Source organism: Triticum urartu, chromosome 3A (assembly GCF_056163025.1).
Source record: "Triticum urartu cultivar PI428250 chromosome 3A, HENAU_Tu73, whole genome shotgun sequence".
Lineage (NCBI taxonomy): Eukaryota > Viridiplantae > Streptophyta > Magnoliopsida > Poales > Poaceae > Triticum > Triticum urartu.
Genome location: NC_141875.1, coordinates 186,098,901 through 186,124,100, shown reverse-complemented (window position 1 = coordinate 186,124,100; position 25,200 = coordinate 186,098,901). Strand labels below are relative to the sequence as shown.

At 49.0% G+C, this 25,200-nt stretch overlaps 2 protein-coding genes across 2 annotated transcripts; one reads left to right on the top strand and one right to left on the bottom strand.

Moving 5' to 3' along the window:
* The first annotated feature begins 19,060 nt into the window (after positions 1-19,060).
* LOC125543610 (transmembrane protein, putative (DUF1218)) lies at positions 19,061-20,641 on the top strand. Its single transcript, XM_048707012.2, has 3 exons — positions 19,061-19,637; positions 19,715-19,986; positions 20,065-20,641. The coding sequence occupies exons 1-3, from the start codon at positions 19,473-19,475 to the stop codon at positions 20,489-20,491; spliced, it is 864 nt and encodes a 287-aa protein (XP_048562969.1). The 5' UTR covers positions 19,061-19,472; the 3' UTR covers positions 20,492-20,641.
* Positions 20,642-20,702: 61 nt separating this feature from the next.
* On the bottom strand, positions 20,703-25,200 carry LOC125543609 (importin subunit alpha-1a). The gene is made up of 11 exons (XM_048707011.2): positions 24,828-25,200; positions 24,093-24,189; positions 23,906-23,997; positions 23,680-23,811; positions 23,397-23,582; positions 23,149-23,312; positions 22,966-23,044; positions 22,367-22,495; positions 21,707-21,834; positions 21,240-21,612; positions 20,703-21,115 (listed from the first exon to the last, which is right to left on the bottom strand). The coding sequence occupies exons 1-10, from the start codon at positions 25,026-25,028 to the stop codon at positions 21,246-21,248; spliced, it is 1,575 nt and encodes a 524-aa protein (XP_048562968.1). The 5' UTR covers positions 25,029-25,200; the 3' UTR covers positions 20,703-21,115; positions 21,240-21,245.

Here is a 25,200-nt window from a genome sequence, read left to right as displayed (position 1 = left end):
CTCCTTTACACGTGCTCACTTGACCCCTTCGAGGATGGTATACTACTTGACCCTCCATTGTGCATGCATAGGTATTGTCGGAGCTTCACGTATGACGAGGAGGAGTGCAAGCGCCAAGGATCACCTACACCATCCGCGAGGGAATCCTGGAAGAGAAGACGCAAGAAGAAGAGCTGTCGAAGAAGCTCCAGCCACCGGACGACCGGTTGGGTCCGGACGTCCGGCGCCTGAAGATCCACCGGACGACCGGTCCAGACCGGACGACCGATGTCCCTGCACCCGAGCCAAACGAGCGGACGTCCGACGCCACCGGACGACCGGCGACCGGACGACCGGTCCAGACCGGAAGTCCGCTACACCAGCATCCGAGCCAGATCGAGCGGACGACCGGCCCCTACCGGACGTCCGGCCGCCCACGAGCCACCGGAAACGGTCCCCAGCGGACGTCCGGTACCTGGCTGTGTCCAGTTGCGGGTTGAGGCCCATGTACCCCTTCACTTTCTCCCCATTTGCACTAAGACTATAAATAGACCTCTCCCTCCTCCTTTCTAAGGTAGCGTTGTGATAGCTCATTTGAGAGATAGAGCTACGCTCATCTATATCGGATCTACTCCTTGAGAGAGACCGCGGCCCCTCTTCGGAGAAGATCCACCTTGGATTCAAGACCTCCTTGCGGAGAAGATCCCCTTGTGGATTCAAGACCTCCTCACGGAGAAGAACCGGCTACCCTTTGTATCGTCCGTTGTTGACTTTGGATCTTGTATCTCCCTTTGTGTTCATGGATCTAGTGCATGTGTGATCATTCTTGTTGGTTTGAGTGTTCTCTTGTGTTCCCCTCGTGATTTTCCCCTCGTTTCCCTCCTCGTGTTCTTCGCGTTCTTCGCGGGATCCGCTCCTTTCGTGAAAGATCGGGCCACTAGGGTTCTACCCTACATCAGTGACCCAGGGTCATTTCGGACATATCATGTCAGGTTGCCTCCTGGCTATAAATAGCCTACCCCCTACACCATAAATTCGTGGCTGCTCAGAGTTAGTTCATGGCTTTTGTCGTTTGAGATAACCCACCTCCGAAGCCTTTGAGAGAGATCCTTGCAAGGACAAAGCCCAAAAAACCCAAAGCCAAAAAGTGTTAGGCATCACTGAAGTATTTCTTTCCGCATGACCTGAAGATTTGGTACACTTGAGGATTGTGTATCCTCCAGCCGGTTAGGCGTCACGTTCTAAGGATCCAAGAGTCATTGTGGATCGCTGGTGAACAGAGTCTGTGAAGGTTTGGAAGTCTACCTTGAAGACTTACCAGAGTGATTGGGCGAGGACTGGGTGTCCTTAGCTCAAGGGGAATAAGGTGAAGACATGGTCTTCTGAGTTCAATCTCAGCCTCCCTAACCAGACGTACAGTTGTCACAGCAACTGGAACTGGTCTACCAAATCCTTGTCTTCACCAAGCTACTGGTTCTATCCCCCACCTCATTTACATTTCTGTTTGTCTTCGTGAAGTCATTGCTTGCTTGCATGATCTGTTTGACTTCACTGTGCGAAGACTATTATCTTTTTGGCTTCATACTGTCTTCCATTCCGGTCTGTACTACCTACATGCTATTAGTCTTCGTGCTTTCATTATGTTGCCTACTTGACTATGGTTTGTCTAGACTAGTTTATCTTCCGCTGCATATCATATAGGCTCAACTTGATTGTTTGTCTTCAAATACCTCGGGGTTTGAAGACTTCCATAAAAATGGCTTATTCACCCCCCCCCCTCTAGTCGATAACTAGCACTTTCAAGAGTTAAGATAAATCTAACCATAGCATTAAACAAAAGGATCCAAAACTGCCCCTTACAGAACATCTCATAAACTGGGGTTTAGGTTTCCACCACTCCCGCAACCCATCATCTACAAACTAATCCCACAATGCCTTCCCCTGGGCCCAATCATGGTGAAGTGTCATGAAGTCGATGTTCACACGACACCACTAGAGGAAGAACAACATAACATATCATCAAAACATTGAACGAAAACCAACTTCACATGATTACTTATAACAAAACTTCTCCCATGTCCTCAAGAACAAATAGAACTACTCACAACGCATAATTGTGTTCATAATCATATGATAGAAATATATATTAACAATCTGAACATATAGTCTTCCACCAAGTAAACCAACTAGCATCAACTACAAGATGTAATCAACACTACTAGCACCCCCAGGAACCAATCTGAGGTTGGATACAAAGATTGAATACAAGATATGACTAGGGTTTGGAGATGAGATGGTGCTGGTGAAGATGTTGATGAAGATGATTCCTCCCACGATGAGAGGAACATTGGTGATGATGATGGCTTCGATTTCTCCCTCCCAGAGGGAATTTTCCCTGGTGGAATTGCTCTACCAGAGAGCAAAAGTGCTCACACCCAAATTCTACCTCTAGACGACAGCGGCTTGTCCCAAAAGTCTTCTCTTTATTTATTTTTCTAGGTCAAATGGCTTCATAGAGCAGAATATGGGCCTCGGTGGAGCCCACAAGCTCGGGTGGCGCGCCCACGGGGTAGGGCATGCCCCCTGGCTTGTGGCCCCATCAAGGATCTTCTCCGGTACTTATTTCTTCCAATATTTTTTATATATTCCAAAATAATTCTCTGTAAATTTTTAGGTCATTTGGAGCTCCGGAGAATAGCTATATCTGTTGTGGCCTTTTCAGGTGAGAATTCCAGTTGTCAGTAATCTCCCTCTTTTGGTGTATCTTGCATTTTAAGAAAGAGCAGGTATTAGAATTACATCATAAAGTGGAATATAACTTCGAAACAATAAAAATATTTGTAGGAAAACACGATGCAAAATGGACGTATCAAACACCAGAAAAAACACTAGTACTAGTGCTTGCCCAGCTAGGTCCTAAGCGAGAGCACCCTATGGGCGTATGCCATGGCAACAAACCCAACACTTTGTGCATTGTTGCCAGCAGGTGGCTAAGAGAGGTCATCAGAGCCTCCGGACTAAAGCTATGATGACAATGTAGAGGTTAGGGTGGACGTGAACCGGATTGCTTTTCGTAATGGCGGTTGCCACCTCCTTGGCGATGTCAGTTATGTTGCTGAAGACGTTGAGCTCCTCTCCCATCAAGCCACCCATCTTCCTCTTCCTATCAAACACAATAACGTGATCATCACCCTTATCAGGATCGTCAACAACGATGGTCTCTGAGTCTTGGGTGTCTGGATATTCAGGCATAGGCGAACCGAGTGGCTCACTAGAGCCTATGGCATGCTTGTCGGTTGCCAAACCAGAGGACAAGATATGTTGCATATGCAAGTGGTTCGGTGTATGGGTGTGTTGAGGAAAACTGCATCTTGGGGGTGGTCCTAAGGGAGAAACACGACGTGGTTAGTTGTGATTCGCACGTTAGACATGTTTAAAAAGTGGTATGTGAGCTAACCATGTTGTGGCCTTGGTAGTGCTCTGCCTCCAACAGGATCGTTTAGGTGCCCTAATCCCATGACGCGCAGCTAAGGTCTCTGAGCTTGGACACTTGGATCCATCTGGCTCTCCACTTCCTAAGCTGGTTGTAGACCTTAGTCGAGGTGACCTCTTGTCCATGGAACTCGAACACTTGCTTGGTAATAGAGTTCAAGTGCACCTCCTTGAAGCCCTTCTGAGTCATCGCCCCACTGGCTATGATATCACACATCTTGTTAAGCATGAAGGTGGACTGTAACGGCTACCATTTCATCAAGTTTCCTCTCCCGGCTATCTTTGTCTTCTTAGCCTACAGTTGCCTTATGTGCACAACCAGCGCATCTGTTGTAGGCACAAATGTTGGACGCACAACAGACCCCTCAAAGACATCTGAATCTGGAGGCATCTTCTGGGTCGTAGGCTTGATTCCTCAACATAGGATGGCGGCAATTAGCTCTCGGACAAGACAATAGCCTGACTAAACTCTTAAATGTTCATGTCCTACCAGCATTGGCATCGGGACTAGTGGAACACAAGACACATCGAAAGTAAGCACAGTACAAATGGATCATGAAGTTCTACGCACCACCCTATGACCGATCAACAAACTCATAGCATACAATGGAGTTCAACACAATAGCATTCCAACATACTTGCAAACTAGCATAGTACACATGCTCTGATTCACGGGCTAGTACATATCTACCATATCATCATCCTTGTCGACATGGTAACAACATGAACATCATAAAAGCCAACAAGCAACACTCATCATGCTACCAATCCATCACCACTAACTACCACAACATCACATTCTCATAGATTTACAGTCTACAATGCTACTACATGCTCACATAGTTAGCTAGAATGAGTAGAGAGGAGGGAACGATCGAACTTACAGCCATCGGTGTAGCCGGGTGGAGGCGCGTAACTCGTCGGAGAAGAGGAGGGAGATGAATCGCCACCGCTATCTACTGCCAGCCGAAAAAGGGGTGATTGCTACCTGCTCGTCGGTGAATATCCGCATGGTACGAAGAACTTGAAGTGGGGGATGGTGGCGGGAGTTTGGGCAGTGAGCCGAGGGTGGCTATATAGGGCAACTAATTCGGTGGGAGGTGAAACAATTACTCGTGTAGATTTTTTGGGGGTGCGCATGAGCTCGCACCATCTCCTTGCTCGCATGAGCTCGCTGCCACATTCCCCTCCCCTACATCACCTGAGCCTAGCTGAGGGGAAACGGTCGATTCAACAGTTCCTAGCGGTTTTAGCTGGGGTGCTTTAAGTTTCATGCTATGAAGGTCTGACAGTGAATACAACCTACCAAACGGCCCATTTTTGCACCGAGCAGGCCTGGTTGGACCTAATGCAGGCTACAAACATGTCATACATGAATCTGTGGAGTGACCGGAACACCCATGTAATTCTAAGACTTATCCATGTACTTTGAGTCACCATAAAAGTGTGCCAGTGGGATATGGCGATCACACGCCTTGTTGGTAGTCCTTCAGGCTCACCAAAAATACAGAGAATTGGTCAACGACCTGTTGTACACATGAAGGAATTGGTCAACGACCTCTTTTTCTGGAACTGTCACTTGATATAGTTGCAACATGTTACATGTGAGATGCTGCTCCTTGATGGCTTTGAAGTTGCAAACTGTTAATGACACTGGAAATTGATGTTGATGAATGCCAGTGAAGATGAATAGTTACTTTGCTTGACATGATTGCAATGTGTTTGTCTTTCCAGTCCACTGCCATGGGGTTGTGCTACTCGAGATAGTCCATACCGAGGATTACATCGTACGTGCCCAGCAGTAACACCTTCGTCTCTATAGCAAATATATGCCCCCTGCAAAAACCAGTTGCGTTGTGGTATGACAGAGTAACAGCTCAATTCACCTCATGTGACCTTGACACGCCCATGTTGTTGCTGAGGAACCACTCATCTGAGCTTGGTGGCCAGCTGTTAGTCGACAAAGGATGTGGAGTTACCTGAGTCCACCAATATGAGGATTTCGTGGCCTTGGATCCACGCATGCAGCTAGAAGGCGCACAGCGAGACGCCACCCGTGAGCACTTGTCAGGAGATGGCCATCGCAGTGTCGTATGTGGCCAATGTTGGAGTAGTTGGTTGCTTGTCAAGACCCGTGTTGATGCCGAAGAGCTCGAGCAACTCCTCCACCATGTGGAGTTGCACCAATGTGGGGCACGTGTGGTCATGCCCCCACCATTCACCGCACTTGAAACAGAGGCCGCGCGCGGCGGTATCATGTAGTGCCTTGACGTTGGAGTTGTCGGCACGTGCATCGTTAACGTTTCACCGAACTATTGTCGGTGTTGGTGAAGGTGCCGGCGGGGTTCAAGGCAATGGGGGTGGAAGAGGCGATGGAGCACTCGGCCTGCGTGCTGCATCCAGAGCACACGGTGTAGGAGGAGGCGCGTGGGGTGGATACGCCAAATCCACCATCTCCTCCTGTAGCAAGGCCAACAAGCATGCGGTGTCCAAATCCGGTGGCCGATGCATGAGTACCACAGCCCGGATATCCGCGCGGAGTCCCTCCACAAAACAAGTCAAACAATAATGAGGGTAGATGGCCTCAGAATATGAAGCTAGATGATTAACGGCAAGTTCAAATCGCTCAATATAATAAGCTACAGAAGAAGTTTGACGAATAGTGTAAAATTGTCAGATCAAGAGTTGGTGACGATCATGAACAAAATGAGTACAAAGCAGTGCACAAAATGACTCACAATCGAACCCTGACAACTTGTTTTGCACCGTCTGTAACCAAACCGAAGCGGAACCCGAGAAATTCAGCACGGCCATCGGCACCCCAAATGGTGAATGAATCCCAAACATGTTAAAATATTGTTCGCAAAGGGTTTTTTAGGGCTTTGGATTTTTACCCGTGAACATAGGAAAAGAAATTGATGGATGAGCCTAACCCAGACCTGCGAGCAACTGGCTAGCATGAGCGAACGGACACAAGGCAGGAGTAGGTGACTAAAGAGGAAACCGCACTATGCCCGGGAGAGACGCCGGTGTGGCCACCATCGTCTGCTCACGGCAAAGGAATGCATTGTCGTAGTCATCGGACCCGTGGGGCAATTCCTGTTGGGGAACATTGCAGAAAACAAAAAAAATTCCTACGTTTCACCAAGATCAATCTATGGAGTCAACTAGCAACGAGAGGAGATTGCATCTACATACCCTTGTAGATCGCGAGCGGAAGCATTCAAGAGAACGAGGATGATGGAGTCGTACTCGTCGTGATTCAAATCACCGATGACCAAGTGCCGAACGGACGGCACCTCCGCGTTCAACACACGTACGGAGCGGATGACGTCTCCTCCTTCTTGATCCAGCAAGGGGGAAGGAGAGGTTGATGAAGATCCAGCAGCACGACGGCGTGGTGGTGGATGCAGCAGTGAACGCAGCAGGGCTTCGCCGAGCTTCTGCGAGAGGGAGAGGTGTAGCAGGGGAGAGGGAGGCGCCAAGGCTTGAGGTGCGGCTGCCCTCCCTTCCCCCCCCCCATTTATATAGGCCCCCTAGGGGGGTGCGCCGGCCCTAGGAGATGGGATCTCCTAGGGGGGCAGCGTCCAAGGGGGTGGAGTAGCCCCCAAGGCAAGTGGAGGCGCCCCCTCCCCTAGGGTTCCCAACCCTAGGCGCATGGGGGGCCCAAGGGGGGGGCGCACCAGCCCACTATGGGCTGGTTCCCCTCCCCACTTCAGCCCATGGGGCCCTCCGGGATGGGTGGCCCCACCCGGTGGGCCCCCGGGACCCATCCGGTGGTCCCGGTACAATACCGGTGACCCCAAAACTTTCCTGATGGCCGAAACTACACTTCCTATATATAATTCTTCACCTCCAGACAATTCCGAAACTCCTCGTGACGTCCAGGATCTCATCCGGGACTCCGAACAACTTTCGGATTACTGCATACTCATATCTATACAACCCTAGCGTCACCGAACCTTAAGTGTGTAGACCCTACGGGTTCGGGAGACAAGCAGACATGACCGAGACGACTCTCTGGTCAATAACCAACAGCGGGATCTGGATACCCATGTTGGCTCCCACATGATCTCATCGGATGAACCATGATGTCGAGGACCTAATCAATCTCGTACTCAATTCCCTTTGTCAATCGGTACGTTACTTGCCCGAGACTCGATCGTCGGTATCCCAATACCTTGTTCAGTCTCGTTACCGGCAAGTCACTTTACTCATATCGTAATGCATGATCCCGTGATCAATCACTTGATCACAATGAGCTCATTATGATGATGCATTACCGAGTGGGCCCAGAGATACCTCTCCGTCATACGGAGTGACAAATCCCAGTCTCGATTCGTGCCAACCCAACAGACACTTTCGGAGATACCTGTAATGTACCTTTATAGTCACCCAGTTACGTGGTGACGTTTGGCACACCCAAGGAACTCCTACGGCATCGGGGAGTTGCACAATCTCATGGTCTAAGGAAATGATACTTGACATCCAGAAAAGCTACAGCAAACGAACTACACGATCTTTGTGCTATGCTTAGGTTTGGGTCTTGTCCATCACATCATTCTCCTAATGATGTGATCCCGTTATCAATGACATCCCCATGCCCATAGCCAGGAAACCATGACTATCTGTTGATCAACGAGCTAGTCAACTAGAGGCTCACTAGGGACACATTGTGGTCTATGTATTCACACATGTATTACGATTTCCGGATAATACAATTATAGCATGAATAATAGACAATTATCATGAACAAGGAAATATAATAATCATTTTATTATTGCCTCTAGGGCATATTTCCAACAATTCCCTCCTGTTGTTCCCGCCGCCGATGGGGCCACCGGTCGCCGCAAGGCTTGGATTATGTGGTTTACCGATTGTTGCCGCACGGAATGCCGCCGTCGCAGGCACTCATCCCAATTGAAGAGCTTCCACCACCGTGCCGATTTCAGACACCTACTTCTTAGATCCAATCGCCAGGCGACCATATCATCGAGGCGAGCGGAGTGCGATTGGATGGCGTTGGTGTTGTTGCGAAGCTCGTTGCAGAATTCCCCATCAAGGCTGAAAACTTCTCGAAGTAGTCCTTGATCGAGGGATCCATAGCCTCTAGATGTAGCGAGGTTGTCGTAAGTTGCATGACTTGATGAAATGCGCAAGATTCAGCAACCGAAAGGGGTGGTGACTGGTCTCTGATACCAGATGACAGGGCACCAATAGCTCTCTCTCATCTACTACTAGTACTCACAAATTTGGGCTACAAGTTCTGATTACACGACTAGGGATTATGACGTGAGGAGGAAGATAGCCTAGCCGTTGTGTCGATACCTTTGATTCTCTGGATGCCGTCACTGTTTTGCAATGGGTGTTTAGTAGGCGGGTGATGTGTTGGGCTTCATTAGACTCACTCTGGCCCAACCACCTTGGCGTTGGGCTTGCGTTGATGAATGGGCCTCAACCTTCTGGGAGAGGTGGGAGTGTCCCACCAGATGGGATTGCCATGTCATGGGTGCTGACATGTGAGTGCTCATTTTAGATGAATGCACTTTGATGGTTTGCAATAAGTTGTTAATAAGTGGCCCAAGATGAGGAGCAAGAACACAATGTTTGTGGAATTGAGCCAATAGAAGTTTGTCTCATTAATGCTTCTGAAAAGATTGATAACTTGCATGAGACCTAATGATTTCCCAACATCTATTTGAAAAATAATCCGGTGAATCCATCCGACGCGGGGGAGGGGGGGATGTCGCTAGGCATTTGATTGATAGTGTCACTTACTTCCTCCTTGGAGAAATAATCGGCATGCCCAAAGTACCAATGGTCGTCCTATATCCATATTATTAAGGTAAACAGGAGTCAGGATAATGTTCAAATGCGCTCCACTGTTCAGCTCCACACAAGTGCATGTCGGTAGGAGTGCAAGCTGATTCATCACCAATGCAGTGGGGTACCCACGGGCCATGGTGTCATGGCACGGCCCAGCTCAGGACGGAGGCCCAAGGCCGCGCGACGCAACAGGAGATTGGCTCGAGCGTTCGAGGCCCAACGCAAGGAGGGGATTCTAGGCACGGCAAGCAGCTCAGCTATATGAGGAGATTTAGAGAGCAGAACATGGGGGGAGAAAAGACTGGAACCTAGATCCTCTCTCTGTATCCTTTCCCCTCTTCTCCTACCTCTGCCCACAAATTGTATCTGAATTGTATCAGGAAGAACCTTGAACCCTAGCTGGTTCATAACACTTGGTATCAGAGGTCACTTCGTTCCTCTTCGATCCACGCGGGATCCGTCAGTCCGATTGTGGTGAGCGACGGATTTTTGTCCGCCGCTGTAAATCCTCTCCTTCGGCAGGAACTACCGCCTCGAATGGGGCGATCTGGCGCCGAAGAAGCGTGGGCCAACCGCTGTAGAGCAGCAGATCTCGGCCGCCATGGATACGGTGGAGCAGCAGGGGCGGCGACCAACGCCAAGCTCGACTCGATCTTTGAACAACTCAAGGGTGTCACCGCTTGGATGCAGCAAATGGATTCCACAAAAAAGTCTCTCACCGTGTCGGCCTCCCTGCTCCAGCTCCACGCGGAGGATGCGACGGCGCGGCTGGAGGCGCTCGAATCGTCGCCATCGCGTCCACCTGATCCAGCCAACACCACCGCGACACCATCAACTGTGGAGATGCGCACCCATGGCGTGGATCCGCCCAATGGGCACGGCGGGCATCTCCAACATCAGGGGACGGTTCTAGGGGATCCTAGATCCTCTGGTCTGCCTCCGGCCAACGGTATGCCCCATTATGCACCCCACCTATTCGACATAGAGTCTCATCCAGAAGAGCGTCGCTTGTCACACACATCACACCGTCCTCCCTTTGGTAGCACGCCCAAGATGGATTTTCCCAAGTTCGACGGGACCGATTATCAAGTTTGGCTTGATAATTGCGAACTATACTTTGAGATTTACAGTGTGTCTCAAGCGATGAAAGTAAAATTCGCTTCTCTGAACTGTGTGGGCAATGCGGCGCTCTGGCTCAAAATGCTTCAGAAGTGCCGGGATGTTGCGACTTGGCATGATTTCTGTACTTCGGTTAGAGAAAAATGGGGTCATGATTGTGACACTCCCAAAAATTTTAACTGGTTTTCATCAAAAACTTTGTTGAATTCTTTTTGAGGGCTTTTAAAAATTTCTTTTCCAGAAATCCTTCATCTTAGAAACTTCCTTTTCTTTGGCAAGGATTTTATTTTTCTTCAAAACTATGGTGTTTGATCTTTTGAAATTTCTTCTCTGTTGGTTTCCCCTCAAATTATTTTGGGAGTTTTAATCTTTTTCTTTTAAAAAGAAACTCTATGAAAATTTGGGATTTTCATATCTTGTTAACCACCCATGACTTGGTATTTTTGCCCATGTGATAAAACCCCTCCAAAACCTCCCCTCCTCCTTGAAATCAACCTAAGATCTCTGTCCCAACTCATCCAAGCAAGTTTTGGATTTTATTCTAATTATTTTTCCCCTCAAATCATTTCTGAAAATTATTTGGAGCCTGAGTGATTTTCAAAGCAAGTACCCTTTTGCTTTTGAGTTTTTACCTCAAACCAACTCTCCTGGATAGTTCTTTGAACCCACAACCCAGAACCATCTTGATCCACTCCTCCCCTTTTCAAAATTTTCAAAATTCAGTCTCTGCAAGTTTGGACCAGATTTGCCAAATTTGGTGAAATTCATATCTACACTTCTCCAAAAATTCCACCAAAATTCAGGCAGCCTACTGGAGCGATGAGTAGCCACTCCACCAAAAATCAGCTCAAGGAAAAATCCCCAGAGGCCAAAAACATTCTGTCGAACACCTGAGCTGCACTGTTCCTTTGCAAATTCAGTAAATTCAGATTTCAGTGTTGTTTTTCGTCCGTCAGCTTCACTCACGCGTCGACAGTGCGCTTGGCGCGTTGCGCGCGGCCTCTACTCCCTGGCCAGCACCCCCGCACGCGCGCTTGGCATCTTCCCGGTGTCGGTGGCGCCCCTGGCCGCCCGCGCCGGCATGTCTTGCGGCGGCCGAAACCCCGTTACAGCCGACAGGGGACAAGAACGGCGGCTCAACGCCGTTCCGCGCCGCCCATCGCCCCTCTGCTCTCCGCGTGGCCTCATGCGTGCCAGCGCACGCCCGTGGCACCGCCACCGTGGCCGGCAAGCACGGGACGCGCTCCCTGCCGCCGACGGGCCCGCGCCGCCCCGTTCTGTCGAACTCACCCCCAAAGCACCAAACTCCAGCTCGATTAGCACCAAAACGGAACCGTGGACCTCCACGATGACGCACAACGTCCTAATTACCCCGACCAAGCCCTGCGCCGCCGTAATCGTCACCGGAGACCCCCGTTCACGGCCACCGCCTCGGACCGCCTATATAAAGGGCCCCCGAGCTCACCCTCATGCATGCATCATCTCTACACCTCACCAACACCCCGCCAGGCCACCAGGAGGACCTCGAGGAGGTCTCCTCCCCCAACTCCGGCCGCCCCGATCCGCCTCGGCCTCCACCACGATTCGCTCCGGTGAGGCCGTCTCCGGCGCCCTAACCCCGTCAGTTACTCCCTCTAGCTACCAGGAGCCTAACCCCCTCCTCAATTTGATTACTGCATCTCTCTCCGACGAGCCCCTCGATCACCCGAGCCGCCGTCCGCCGGAGCAAGGCTCGCCGCCGACGTGGTACTCGCCAGCGACCACCACCACCACCAACCGACACGGAAGGGTGCACTGAACACGGAGGTACCCTCCGATCCCCCTGCCTCGCTGTGGATCGCCGCCGGCGACCACCGCGGCTCTCGGACGCCGACGAGCTTCGTCCCCCCCCCCATTTGAAAGTTTAAACCTGACGAGTGGGACCCCACCGTCAGCCTCTCTGTCATCTCTATGTGAAACGTTTTCTGGTAGCGCCTTCGGGCAAAATGCGTTTTCCCCTCTGGGCTGGCGTATTCAATACTGGAACGTCTTCTGTTTTTATAAGCTAACCCCTGGGAACTTTCTGTTTCATTACAGATGAGTCCCTGGACAAAAACCTTTATAACTTTTAAACAGAATAATATTTTTGATTGATTCTTTTTCTGTTCTCTTCATATTTTTGTCTAGTTTTTTATCATATTTATTTGAAAAAAATTTGGAATACTTTTTGTGCACCTCGTGGTATTTACGATAGCGCATATATTTTCTTTATACCGTAGATACCGAAGGAGGTGACGGGACCGCAAACTTCACCGAGCTAGGCTCCGACTACTCCGAACCAGGCAAGCATGTTTGAACTTTTGATATGATGAGTGTCTTGGCATGTTTTGCATTTTAGTTAGTCTCATGGCATGTTGAAGAGCATACCGATGAAGTTATTTCCATGCATTGATGAGGTAAGTGAGTTCGATGATCCATACGTGGATGGATGTGAGTATGAATGGCCATGTGTTGGCATGAGGATGGGTAAGATGGCAGTGTTGTAGCATGCCAGTCTTATGCCAGGCCATATGACTACAGTATCAAACCGTATCAGTCCAGTTCCTCCCATTTCCTTCCCTGTACTACCACATGTTTTCCGCAAGGAATACGGCTTAGTAAGTTGCAAACCGCTTTCCTGGTACACACCAAAAAGGAGAGGCCGGGATGATGGTTCCATGGCCCTGGATTAAAGCCAGTCATCCGGTCAGGGGGCATGGGTGTTTCCGGTTGGGACCGAGAGGGGGGCACCCCTTAGAGCACGCGTATATAAATTTGATCCCATGCTATTCGAGATTGTGATCTCCCCGTCTCAAAAGTTTTTCTTGGACGATGTCTAGGGTGATTCCTAGCATCGAGAGGTAGGATGGGTGTGTACTGGTTAGCTGTGTTTTCTTCCGAAATACCGTAAACGGAACTAGTCCTTCGTGACTACGGAAATCCGTTGGCTGTGGGAAATTTTTGTACAACCTCTGCAGAGTCATATATTCCTTGAATCATCTATTCCATGTCCAAGTTCAACATTATCTTATCCTGACAAGTGCCAGTTTTGATGACAGAAACTCCGGTGAATCGTATGAGGGCTAATTCCGGTTAAATGATTATTCCTGTGGATGGACTAACCCGTTTATTTTAATGAATTGAATGTTGATTATGAGTATTATTTACTTGTGAATAAAAGCCCTTTCTGTGATGTCGCTCAGACGTCCGACTGTGGCATTTCTTTTAAAGCCCTTTCTGTGATGTCGCTCAGACGTTCGACTGTGGCATTTCTTTTAAAGCCCTTTCTGTGATGTCGCTCAGACGTCCGACTGTGGCATTTCTTTTAAAGCCCTTTATGTGATGTCGCTCAGACGTCCGACTATGGCATTTCTTTTAAAAGCCCTTTCTGCGATGTCGCTCAGATGTCCGACTGTGGCATCATTTCCTTCTATTTATTTGTTCACCTTTTGAGGCGTCGCTTCAGACACCCGATCGGTTTTTCATTTATGTTTTGTTGGGATTTCAGGCGGACTACCGCCGTTTCCCTTTTTACTTACTTCGTTATGCTAATTTTTGAATATACATTGGTGAATTAATCGTGACGCATTCATGCATGCATTTGTTATATCTTACGTCCGAACTGTCTTGCGAGTACTTTCAAAGTACTCACTGGCTTGTTGATTTGGCCAGATGCTGACGAAGGCGATCTCATGGATGAAGAGTTCGATAGCGAGTCCGACGCCTAGAGGAATCCCAGTCAGTCTCATGCGACCCTGGATTTGGTCACTGTATTATATCCGCTTCCGCTACCAAATAAATTCATCGAGCCTCACCTCGACGCTCGATGAGATGCCAGTTTTAGAGTCATGTATCCCACTCCCCGCTGTGTTTTTCCACCACCGCCCTATCCTCGAGTCAGTAGTATGCCTCCACACCACTGTGTCATGTCCGCCATTATGTATAATTATTGGCGTGCTTGTAATAATTTGGTTGAGCTGCCGTGGCTCGACTCTGTAATATATTTTATGCTACTGGCTTATTGTATCAAGAATTTGTCTACCGGTAAGGAGAATTTTTCTCATACCGGACTCAAAAGATTGGTTTCTCAATAAATATTTTATTGGAAAACCGGTCGTGACAATGATAAACATAAATTCTACATGAGGCAAATGTTGTTGTTAAGTCAAGTAGGCACACTCGAGGAGTATACAGCGAAGTTCGACACACTTAGGCATCAAATTCTGCTTGCTGACCCGCACACTCATGAGATTTTCTTTGTGGAGCGCTATACTGCTGGTCTTCATCCTGATATTCGCTCTGTCGTTGTTTTACATCGTCCTGAATATGTAGATACTGCTAGCTATTTGGCTTTGTTGCAGGAGGCGGAGTTGGCGCACGAACAACCTCAGTCATCGGGCAAGTCCTTTCGACAATCAAATCGTCATAGCTCCTCCAATGAAAAGCCAAAGTATACAACATCTACTGATGATTCACGCAAAGTTGCAGAAAAACTCGAGGCACTGCGCAATTATAGGAAGGCCAAGAACCTTTGTTTCACTTGTGGCGAGCCATGGGCACGGGGTCACAAGTGTCCAGACAAGGTACCGATACATGTCATGGAGGAACTCTTGGAAGTTTTGCAGCTAGACGACCCCCCCTGATCCGCAACAACAACCAGACTCCAGTTCCGATGAAGAGGTCATGCTTCTATCAACAGCTTCCAAACCAGAGACATCAGTTCGTCGACGGACCATCCGCCTCCATGGCATGATTGGCAAGTGTAGTATCCTGATCTTGGTGGATTCAGGGGCAAACTGCTCGTTTGCGGATGAGAAATTGGCCGTTGACCTCCATCTGCAGCCTCAGGAGATGGCTCCAACACAATATGTGGTGGCCGGAGGAGCCACGATGACCAGCTCGCAGTGGATACCTAAACTGTGTTGGTGGACACAGGGGTATACCTTCCAACAAGATGTGAAAGTTCTTCCACTGGGATGTTATGACCTTATTGTGGGGGCAGATTGGCTTGAAGAACACAGCCCCATGTGGGTTCATTGGCGTCACAAGACCATGCGTTTCACTCATGACGGGCATCGGATCACATTGACTGGTATCAAGGAAACGGGAACACGCTGCAAGCAGATATCAGCATGCAAGCTGCATGGCTTGCTACGCCGGGGAGCAATTCAGCATGGCGTTCAGGTACGAGCTATGCATCAGGAACAAGATCTGCTATCTATGACAGAGCAGAACACACTGTCAGGGACTGTATCTTCAAACACAGCGATGCCAGCTGAGGTTGCAGAGTTATTGGTGGAATTCCAGGACTTGTTTCAAGTCCCTACATCCTTACCTCCTCGGCGAGCCCAAGATCACAAAATACCGTTGATTCCTAGTGCCCAACCAGTAAGTGCAAGGCCATATCGTTGCACACCACAACAAAAGGACGAGATTCAACGTCAGATTAAGGAAATGCTCCGACAAGGGATCATTCGTTTGAGCACCAGCCCCTTCGCCTCTCCGGTGTTACTTATGCGAAAGAAAGACGGTTCATGGCGATTCTGTGTGGACTACCGGATGCTGAATGCAATCACAATCAAGAATAAGTACCCCATACCCATCGTGGATGAACTGTTGGACGAATTGGCCGGGGCCTATTGGTTTACTAAGTTGGATATGCTGTCAGGATATCATCAGATCCGTATGGCAGAGGGAGACGACTTCAAAACAGCTTTTCGCACACATCAGGGGCTTTACGAGTTCTTGGTGATGCCGTTTGGAGTTGCAGGAGGGCCGTCGACGTTCCAAGGAGTGGTGAATTTTTCATTTGACGGCCTGCTGCGCAAAGGAGTGTTGCTATTCATGGATGATATCTTGGTGCATAGTCACACATTGGAGGAACACGTTCAAAAGTTAAGAGCTGTTTTTCAGATTCTGAGACAGAATCAGTTTGTGATCAAACGCTCCAAGTGTGCTTTCGCGCAGCAGAAAATAGAGTATCTTGGTCATGTGATTAGGGCAGAAGGAGTGGCTACAGACCCAACAAAGGTTGCAGCGGTTACAAGTTGGCCAGTGCCAACGAATTTGAAGGAATAGCGTGGGTTTCTCGGCTTGACAGGCTACTATCGCAAGTTTATTCAGAATTATGGCATCATAAGTCGACTTTTGACTGAGATGTTAAAGAAAGGGCTCCTGTTTCAGTGGACTCCGTGGGCTGAGGAAGCATTTCAGCTACTGAAACACGCAATGGTGAGCGCCCCTGTGCTATCCGTTCCGGATTTCTCCAAACAATTTGTATTGGAAACTGACGCATGCAAAGAAGGGGTCGGAGCTGTTTTGATGCAACAAGGTCACCCGGTGGCGTATCTGAGCAAAGCACTATGCTCTAAAAACCAGACCCTCGGCACATATGAGAAGGAGTGTCTCGCGTTATTGATGGCTGTGGACAAGTGGCGACCGTATCTGCAACATCAGAGGTTCGTGATCCGCACAGATCACCAAGCACTGCAACACTTGTCTGATCAGAGGTTGAGCACGGGCATTCAACACAAAGCTTTTGTGAAGCTCATGGGTCTCGATTACATAATAAAATACAAAAAGGGGGTAAACAATGCGGTGGCAGACGCCTTATCTCGGCATCCACAGCCTCCCTCTCTACTAGCAATCTCTGCCTCGGTGCCCGTGTGGCTGGAACAACTTGTGGCTGGGTATGCAGACGATGCACATGCGACCAAGTTGTTAACAGAGTTGGCTATCTCGTCAGATAATGCTCAAGGATTCAGTCTGTCGCAAGGGGTGATCCGCTACAAAGGGCGTGTTTGGGTGGGCTCTAACAAAGTGGCTCAACAACATATTATCCAGAGCATGCACGACAGTGCCGTGGGTGGTCATTCAGGTGTGTTGGCAACATATCAACGGATCAAACGCTTGTTTGCATGGCCCAAGCTGAAGGACTCAGTAACAGCGTATGTGCAGCATTGTGAGGTGTGTCAGCGTGCCAAAACGGAACATTGCAGGCAACCCGGACTCCTGCAACCTCATGACATTCCACCCCATCCCTGGCACACCCTTAGTTGGGATTTTGTGGAAGGGTTACCCAGGTCACAAGGTATGGATGTGATACTCGTGGTCATAGATAAGTTGACGAAATATGGTCACTTTCTCCCCCTCAAGCACCCGTATACAGCACAGCAAGTGGCACAATTGTTCTTTGATCAGATCTATCGTCTCCACGGTATGCCCTTTCGCATCATCTCAGACCGGGACCCGATATTCACCAGCACCTTTTGGCAAGAGTTATTCCGGCTGTCGGACACCATTCTAAACATGAGCTCTGCCCGACACCCGGAGACTGATGGACAGATGGAGCGGTTAAACCAGTGCATGGAGTCGTTCCTCAGATGTTTTGCCCATGATGCTCCACTCAAGTGGGTACGTTGGCTTCCCTTGGCTGAGCATTGGTATAATACCTCCTTCCATACAGCCATGGGTCGGTCCCCGTTTGAGGCATTATATGGTTATGCACCACGTCCCTTTGGATTGGAAAACCCTGCATCTACTCCGGAGTTGGCAGATATGGTGGCTGAGCGGGAATCGATGCTCGAACTACTTCGGCAACACTTGCTCAGGGCGCAACAACGGATGAAACGTCAAGCAGACAAGCACCGCAGTGAACGATCATTTGAAGCAGGTGATCAGGTTTTCCTGAAGGTACAACCATACTTACAGAACTCCTTGGCGGCGCGGCGCAACCACAAGCTGTCTCTCAAATATTACAGGTCGTACAAGGTGTTGCAGAAAGTTGGAGCTGTTTCCTATCGCCTCAAATTACCACCCTAGTCCAAGATACACAACGTTATACATGTGTCCCAATTGAAGAAGTTCCTGCCGCCAAACACTGAGGTGGAGCCAGACACGACTGCACCAGCTCCACGCCACTCCAGCCAGAATCTTGCAAACCAAGCTGGTGTCTATTGACGGCAAGACAACTCCACGGGTGAAGGTACGTTGGATAGGGCGACCAATGACGCATGATACTTGGGAAGAAGCCTTTGTTCTGCATCAGCGTTTTCCTCTACTGTCGACTTGGGGGCAAGTCGCCTCTCAAGGGGTAGGGAATGTCATGGCACGGCCCAGCTCAGGACGGAGGCCCAAGGCCGCGCGACGCAACAGGAGATTGGCTCGAGCGTTCGAGGCCCAGCGTAAGAAGGGAATTCTAGGCACGGCAAGCAGCTCAGCTATATGAGGAGATTCAGAGAGGAGAACACGGGGGGGGGGGGGGGGGGGGGGGGGGGGGGGGAGAAAAGACTGGAACCTAGATCCTCTCTCTGTATCATTTTCCCTCTTCTCCTACCTCTGCCCATAAATTGTATCTGAATTGTATCAGGAAGAACTTTGAACCCTAGCTGGTTCATAACACATGGCACTGCCGACCTTGCATCTGTTTTCTTCCAAAAAAATAAAAAAAATCGTAGCCCTTTCTCTTACCTATAGGTTGCCTCGTTGGCGCTACAAAGCGCAGATGCTGCGCGTCGCTTTCCCGAAAAGGCACCGCGGCGAATTACCCACCCCAGCGGAAAGAAGAAGGTGCCCTCCTCTCCTCCTCATCACTGGTGAAAAAGAAGGAAAGGCAAAACGAATCGGAATGTCTCCCACCGCGGCACGGCGCAAGAAACCCCGATCCCCTCACCCACGCTCCCATCCCATGCATCATCGCCATGCCATCCATGGATTCCTCCCGTGCGGCGTCTCCCAACCCAAGTTCCTAACCCCACCCACACCCACACCCACACCCAGCAACCCCAATTCCTTCCTCTCCCACCAACGCAACCACATATTCCATCGTCGCCGTCACCTTGACGGCTAGACGCAGGTAGAGACCGACCGGCCCCATATATACCATACGTGACTGGGCAACATCGTATCCGGCCGTGGAAAGGGGAAGCCTAGCCTAGCTGCGAGGAGTGAGGTCGGTACCGGCTTAGCTAGCAGCAATCTGCAGGTGAATTGGGCACTAGCAGCAGCAGCAGCAGCATCAATCAAGTGAGGATTTCGCAATGCGGCCGGCCGTGACGCACGACGACCTGTCCCTCCGCAAGGCGCAGGAGCGCCGGGCGGGGCGCTCCGGCAGCCAGATCGCCGTCGCCCTCGTCGCGCTCTCCGTGCTCTGCGGCCTCGTCAGCTTCATCCTCTGCCTCGCCGCCGAGGGCTCGCGCTCCGAGGTACGCACGCACGCACACCGACCAACACGCGGCCTTGCTAGCTTACTATAGCTCGTGCTGATGCTGGCTGGCTGCAGGTGTCCAACTACCTGATGACCGTGGCCGGGAGCGGGGCGCAGGTGGAGCTGTGCTTCTACAACGGCAGCGGCCGCTCGGCGCTCGCCTTCTCCATCGGCGCCTTCCTGCTGCTGGCCGTCGCCATGTTCGCCGTGCACGCCTACATGCTGCTCGCCGTCGCTTCGCCGGACTCCGCCGCCGCTGGCCTCGCCGTCGCCGAGGACCACCCCCGCGTGTCCTCCGCCACCAACACCCTCACCTGGCAAACCTGCTGCCTCTTCTTCGTCACGTGGTACCAACATTACTTCAAGCATGCATTGGGCAAGATTGATGGTGTGGATTCATAATAAACACTGATCGATGGGTGCAGGATTTGCTTCGGGCTCGCGGAGGTGCTGCTCATGATCGGGATTGGGGTGGAGTCCGGCCACGTCAGCGACTGGCGGAGGCCGCGGCAGGTGTGCCACCGGGTGCGCCCGGGGATGTTCGCGGCGGCGGGGATACTGGGGCTCATCACCGTCGTCGTTGGCTTCGTCGTCTACGTGACCGCGGTGCACACGCAGAAGCTGCTGAGGCAGCACGGCGGCGGCCACTACCCGCCGCACCCCGGCAGCGCCCCGTACCCCAGCGTCCAGCAGCACCACCTGCAGCCGCCCGTGTCGTACCCACCATACCCGGCCCCGCACCCACACCCTCATCCGGCGCCGAATGCGCCGGAGATCACAGCGGCCGCGTGCCAGGTGCAGTCCAGCAACGCGTGGTGCATCACCAAGGACAAGGAGTACACCGATGTTTGAATGCCTGAGCCGAGACGATGCACGTAAAATTCCTTTTAGTTTTCGAACAATTGCTTGCTGATTTCAATTGGATTACTATTTGCTGATATGTAAAACAATTTGTTTGTACAAGGACAATATAAATGTTTTAACTTGTTATTATGCTGTTCATTTGGCCTGCCAACTCTGTAATCACAATGCCCTTGTCAAGATTGGAACATGCAAATCAAAATTGATCACAACAAAACTGATAATTAAGTGAAAGCTGACATTGCCATGTTCGGACAAACTGCAACTCACTTCATTCCTGAAGAACCCCACAGACCAAACCATTCAAGAATTGTCCCCTAAATGCCTCGCAGAGTTGCAAAAGCTTAAAACTCAGGCTATACAGTAGCAAAATAGTGCACACCATACTAAAGATGCAAACCCCTACATAGTAGCCTGATAAAAAAGACCCAGACTCCTCAAGTTTGACGATTATACTCCTCTTACAAACGCTGTGATATTGATACCCAGGACCAGTTGCTTCCTTGAAAATCTTCAGCTTATTGGACCCACCACAACCATGACCTTACCCCACACACCGACTAGACCAAATGGTGACAACTGCTGCGACAAGGGAATTACCACCATTGGTCAAATCTGCAAAAGGAATTTAAAATTATATTATTGGTTGTCTCTTTGCTCAAAAGCTGATTCATGCTACCATATCGAGCAAATATGACAAGAGAAACAACAAATATGGTTATATGTTGAGAGTACCGACCTGTATTCAGCCCAAGTTCAGATCAGGGTTGCCACCTTGGCCAAAGTCAAAGGCAACACCTGTGGGAGCTTCCATAGTTGCCCCCATCGCATCATCTTCCTCCTCCATCCAGTAAGCCTCGAGAATCTTCACAGCCTTCTCATAGATTTCATTGTTATCATGGCTCTGCAGGTTCTCAATCTTTTCCAGGCCCTCTGCTTCATCAATCATCTGCGCATAGACATTCCCCTCCCCAGAAGCACCCAAATTCTTATCAGTTTCTCCAACTTTGAGAATGTTCTCAAGACCCTCCAAGCAAACAGTAACAATCCTTGGATCTGGGCAAAGCAGGAGGTCACACAGTGGCTTGATGCAGCCCTCGCTAACCAAATACCTGTTTACATAATACATACACATCAGCACGGGAAAACTCAAAATAGAAGTGCAATATTTGCATGTAATCTGAATAACAGCAAATGAGAACATACTTGATTTGGTCATGGGAACCACCGGAGGTAGCATTCGAGATGGCCCAAGCAGCCTCCTTCTTGATATCGAATTCAGCCGTTTGCAGCAGATGCACCAGAGGTCCAATAATCCCAGCAGTAATCACAGCCTAAGAAGCCAGCATAGCAAGGTATGTGATCAATGATTAACCTTTAAGAACATATAGATTCAACAAGCTTGATGACTAATACATGGATCCTCTAAACGCTCTTATATTTCTTTACGGAGGGAGTAACTCATTATGTTGAGACTATTAGGTACATAGGCACCCCAACTGGGCAAACGAAGTCATAATGCTTACAAATATTCCAAAAGGAATAGAGCAGTTTTGAGTCAGCAACCAGTTTGTACAGAATAAAGACTGTCATTTACATCTAGTTGAACGAACAATTGAAGGAAATCTTAGTTCTTAGGCGTGTTACTTTTGAGTCACCGGCATTAGTTCTTTGTACCACTAGCATATTGATAACATTAGTTACAATATTTCCCACTAGCCACAATGAACATAGCACAATCTAACATATATGCACCACACAATACATACAGTTATCAAACTAAAATCAATCAATGTCCTGAGTATTTAATACAAACAAAGGTAATCCCCTACGAAGAAACCATGTGAGAATATGCAGAACCCGGACCTGTATCTGATCTTTGTTACCAGCAGTGATATTTGAAACAGTCCAGCAGGCCTCTTTCTTGATGCTTTTCTTGTGATTTTGTGTCAACAGACTTAGGAGACACCCAAGAGCTTGATGATCAATGATGCACTGTAGAATAGAAGACAATCTTAATAACACGGAAAAATGAACAAACGAAACTATACAATCTCTAAGGAAGCTAGTAATCACAGATACGAATTGTAATTTGCCATGCAAGTGAACACATAATTATTTATTAGTGTGATCACGAAGCAGGCTATGTAAAACTTGACGAGCATTTTACTTGAATAGGGAAACAGACTAGGCAGGATTTCAGTTGACTGTTGGGGTAACAGTGTAGTAAAGTGAGCAACCAAACTATCAGAAGAAACTGTACAGTAAACAAACAAAGATGAGTGATTCAAATTTCAAATATATTTTGTAGACACTTGTCAAATCTGATGTACAATGGTAAACATGATGGTTATAATATATCCAAATAACAATATCCTCTGTAAGAGTATAACTCAAAAGTCACAAAAACTTAATGGTGCAAAATGTAGTGAATCCAAAGAACAAAACGAAAATGAATGAGTTACCTGAGTTTGTGAGTCATCTCCTGTGACAATATTTCCAACAGTTCGTAGTGCAGGTATAAGCACTGAAGGTGATGGATGGCTTCATGTTGTAAACAATATTGAAAGAACAGAAATGAGTGAATGAACATATATGAAGATAAAGAATCGTATAGGAGAGAGTTGTAACGCAGGGTTGAAACATACAGGAGAAGCTCCACAAGCCGGGGACAGACACCAGCATCAATCACAGATTGGATCTTGTCATTGGTGCCATCAGAGAGATACGAAAGAGCCCAGCATGCATCAGTTAAAACTTCCTCATCATTGGAATGGATAAGTCGTGCAAGTGCTGGCAGAGCAGGCTTAGTCTATGGTAACAAATAAAGAATATGTCAAGTAACTGCTGTTGACTACTAATCACAGGAGAATCTAAATGCAACAGTGTATAAAACCTGATCAAATGCTGGCTGTGGCTTTCCTCTGCAGAAATTTGATAAAGTCCAGGTCGCATTCCTTAACATGGAGAGTTTAGCATGCTCATTCAACTGTGCTAGCAGAGGCATCAATGCACCATTTGCGAGTACAAGGTCGCGGCACTTTGGGGAGTCACCAGCAACATTGCCCAATGCCCAGACAGCCTTGAAATTATTTTCAAGAAGTATCAGAATTGATGACTCCCAACAAACATTCAACCAGGACAATATAAAACTAGTAGCCAAGCAAGTGATCAAATACCTGCTCACGAACATCATCGCTGCCAGATGCAAGAAGCTTCACAAATATTGGAACTGCCCCATGATCAATGACAACCTTGGTATTCTCTGATGTGCCAGACGCAATGTTTGTGAGTGCCCACGCTGCTTCAAACTGCAAAAGTTATTCAAAAACACCAGGGTAAGAAGTTTAGTTGGTAAGGGTCCTGACTTCCAGATTACAAGAATAAGATTCAGTTGACACACACCTGGAGTTGGGGGAAATCCTCTCTAGTAAGAAACTGCACAAATCGAGGAACAACGCCTGATTGGATAACTTCTTCGATTGGGGGGCTCCTTTCTGATTAATACAAGTTACAACCTCAGTTAATGTTCACTCACTGAGTGATATAAGAGATTAGTTTTACAAACAAACAAAAACTGAGAAGTTGGTACCGATAGAAAGCAACTTGCGGAATTGTGTCGTTGCCTCAAGCTGCAGGTTGTTATCCTCGGAATAAACCCCACCAACCATAGCAGGTAAGCTTTCAAGCTACAAAATCCAAACAGAAAACAAAAATGATCAGGTTAATAATGTATCAAAGTAATAAAAGGTCTACAAACAGCGCACTGTTCTAAACAAAGGTAGTTTTGGCAAAGATGGGAGCACCCAAATCAAATGAAAACTGAAGAACTGATTAAATTAACCACTGGAAGTGCAAGACGAACACCTAACTGTGTGTCTCCAATAACCATAACTAAAGCAAAAGGACAGAGAGGTCACGAGTCATAAGGCTGGTGTGGGCAGGCGTGCCTCAGAAAGTCATGACCAACGAAGCATGTTTATCAAACCACCAACTAATCTGGCCTCTGAACGATCCCCACAAGTCAATAGTCACTAGTCAGTATCTGAAGAACTACCACGAGCCTACGACTTGATATTTCTTCAAGCCGCAACGCAAGCACCACACACAAGTAGACATGCGTGCGTTCAGTCGCGCGGACGCAAACATCTCTTGAGCATAACGAAGCAGTTACTAAACCAATCTACTGCAGACGAAGCAAATACTAAACTCATCTGGAACCTCGTGTATAATTCACAGTAGAAATAAACTACGATTCAGACTCCAGAAGCACTGAAACAGGAAGCTAGGGGAAGGGGAGTGGGGCAGAAGTGTGCAGTATCCTCACCTTCTTCTCGACGCCGGCGGCAGGGATAGGAGCCTGGGCCTGGAGCCCCTCGCGGCGCTTCTTGAGGAGGCTCTCCTCGCGGCGGTTCTTGCGGATCTCCACCATGTTGTCCTCGCGCCGCCGCCGCCCCTCATCGGCGTCCACCGTCACCTTGTAGCGGTTCCGCCGCGCGTCGGCCCGCTCGCTCGGACGCACCGACATGGCTGGGTTGGTCGCTGTGGTCTCTCTCGCGCGCGCGCGCGGCGGTGGCGGCGGGGAGTCAAAAACCCTAGCTAGGCGACGGGGCTCTGGGGGTGGGGAGGAGCGCGCGAGGGGAGGGGAGAAAAGAGGGAGGGGAGAAACCCTAGCGGCCGCTGCGAAAGGGAGTTAAAGC

Excerpts from the sequence above, each read along its gene's own strand:
- LOC125543610 (XM_048707012.2), top strand. The coding sequence starts at position 19,473 with ATGCGGCCGGCCGTGACGCACGACGACCTGTCCCTCCGCAAGGCGCAG. Across the intron at positions 19,638-19,714 it reads CCGAGGGCTCGCGCTCCGAG|GTGTCCAACTACCTGATGAC; the intron begins GTACGCACGCAC and ends GGCTGGCTGCAG. Across the intron at positions 19,987-20,064 it reads TGCCTCTTCTTCGTCACGTG|GATTTGCTTCGGGCTCGCGG; the intron begins GTACCAACATTA and ends CGATGGGTGCAG.
- LOC125543609 (XM_048707011.2), bottom strand. The coding sequence starts at position 25,028 with ATGTCGGTGCGTCCGAGCGAGCGGGCCGACGCGCGGCGGAACCGCTAC. Across the intron at positions 23,045-23,148 it reads CGGCTTGTGGAGCTTCTCCT|CCATCCATCACCTTCAGTGC; the intron begins GTATGTTTCAAC and ends TACAACATGAAG. Across the intron at positions 22,496-22,965 it reads GAGATGACTCACAAACTCAG|TGCATCATTGATCATCAAGC; the intron begins GTAACTCATTCA and ends TCTATTCTACAG.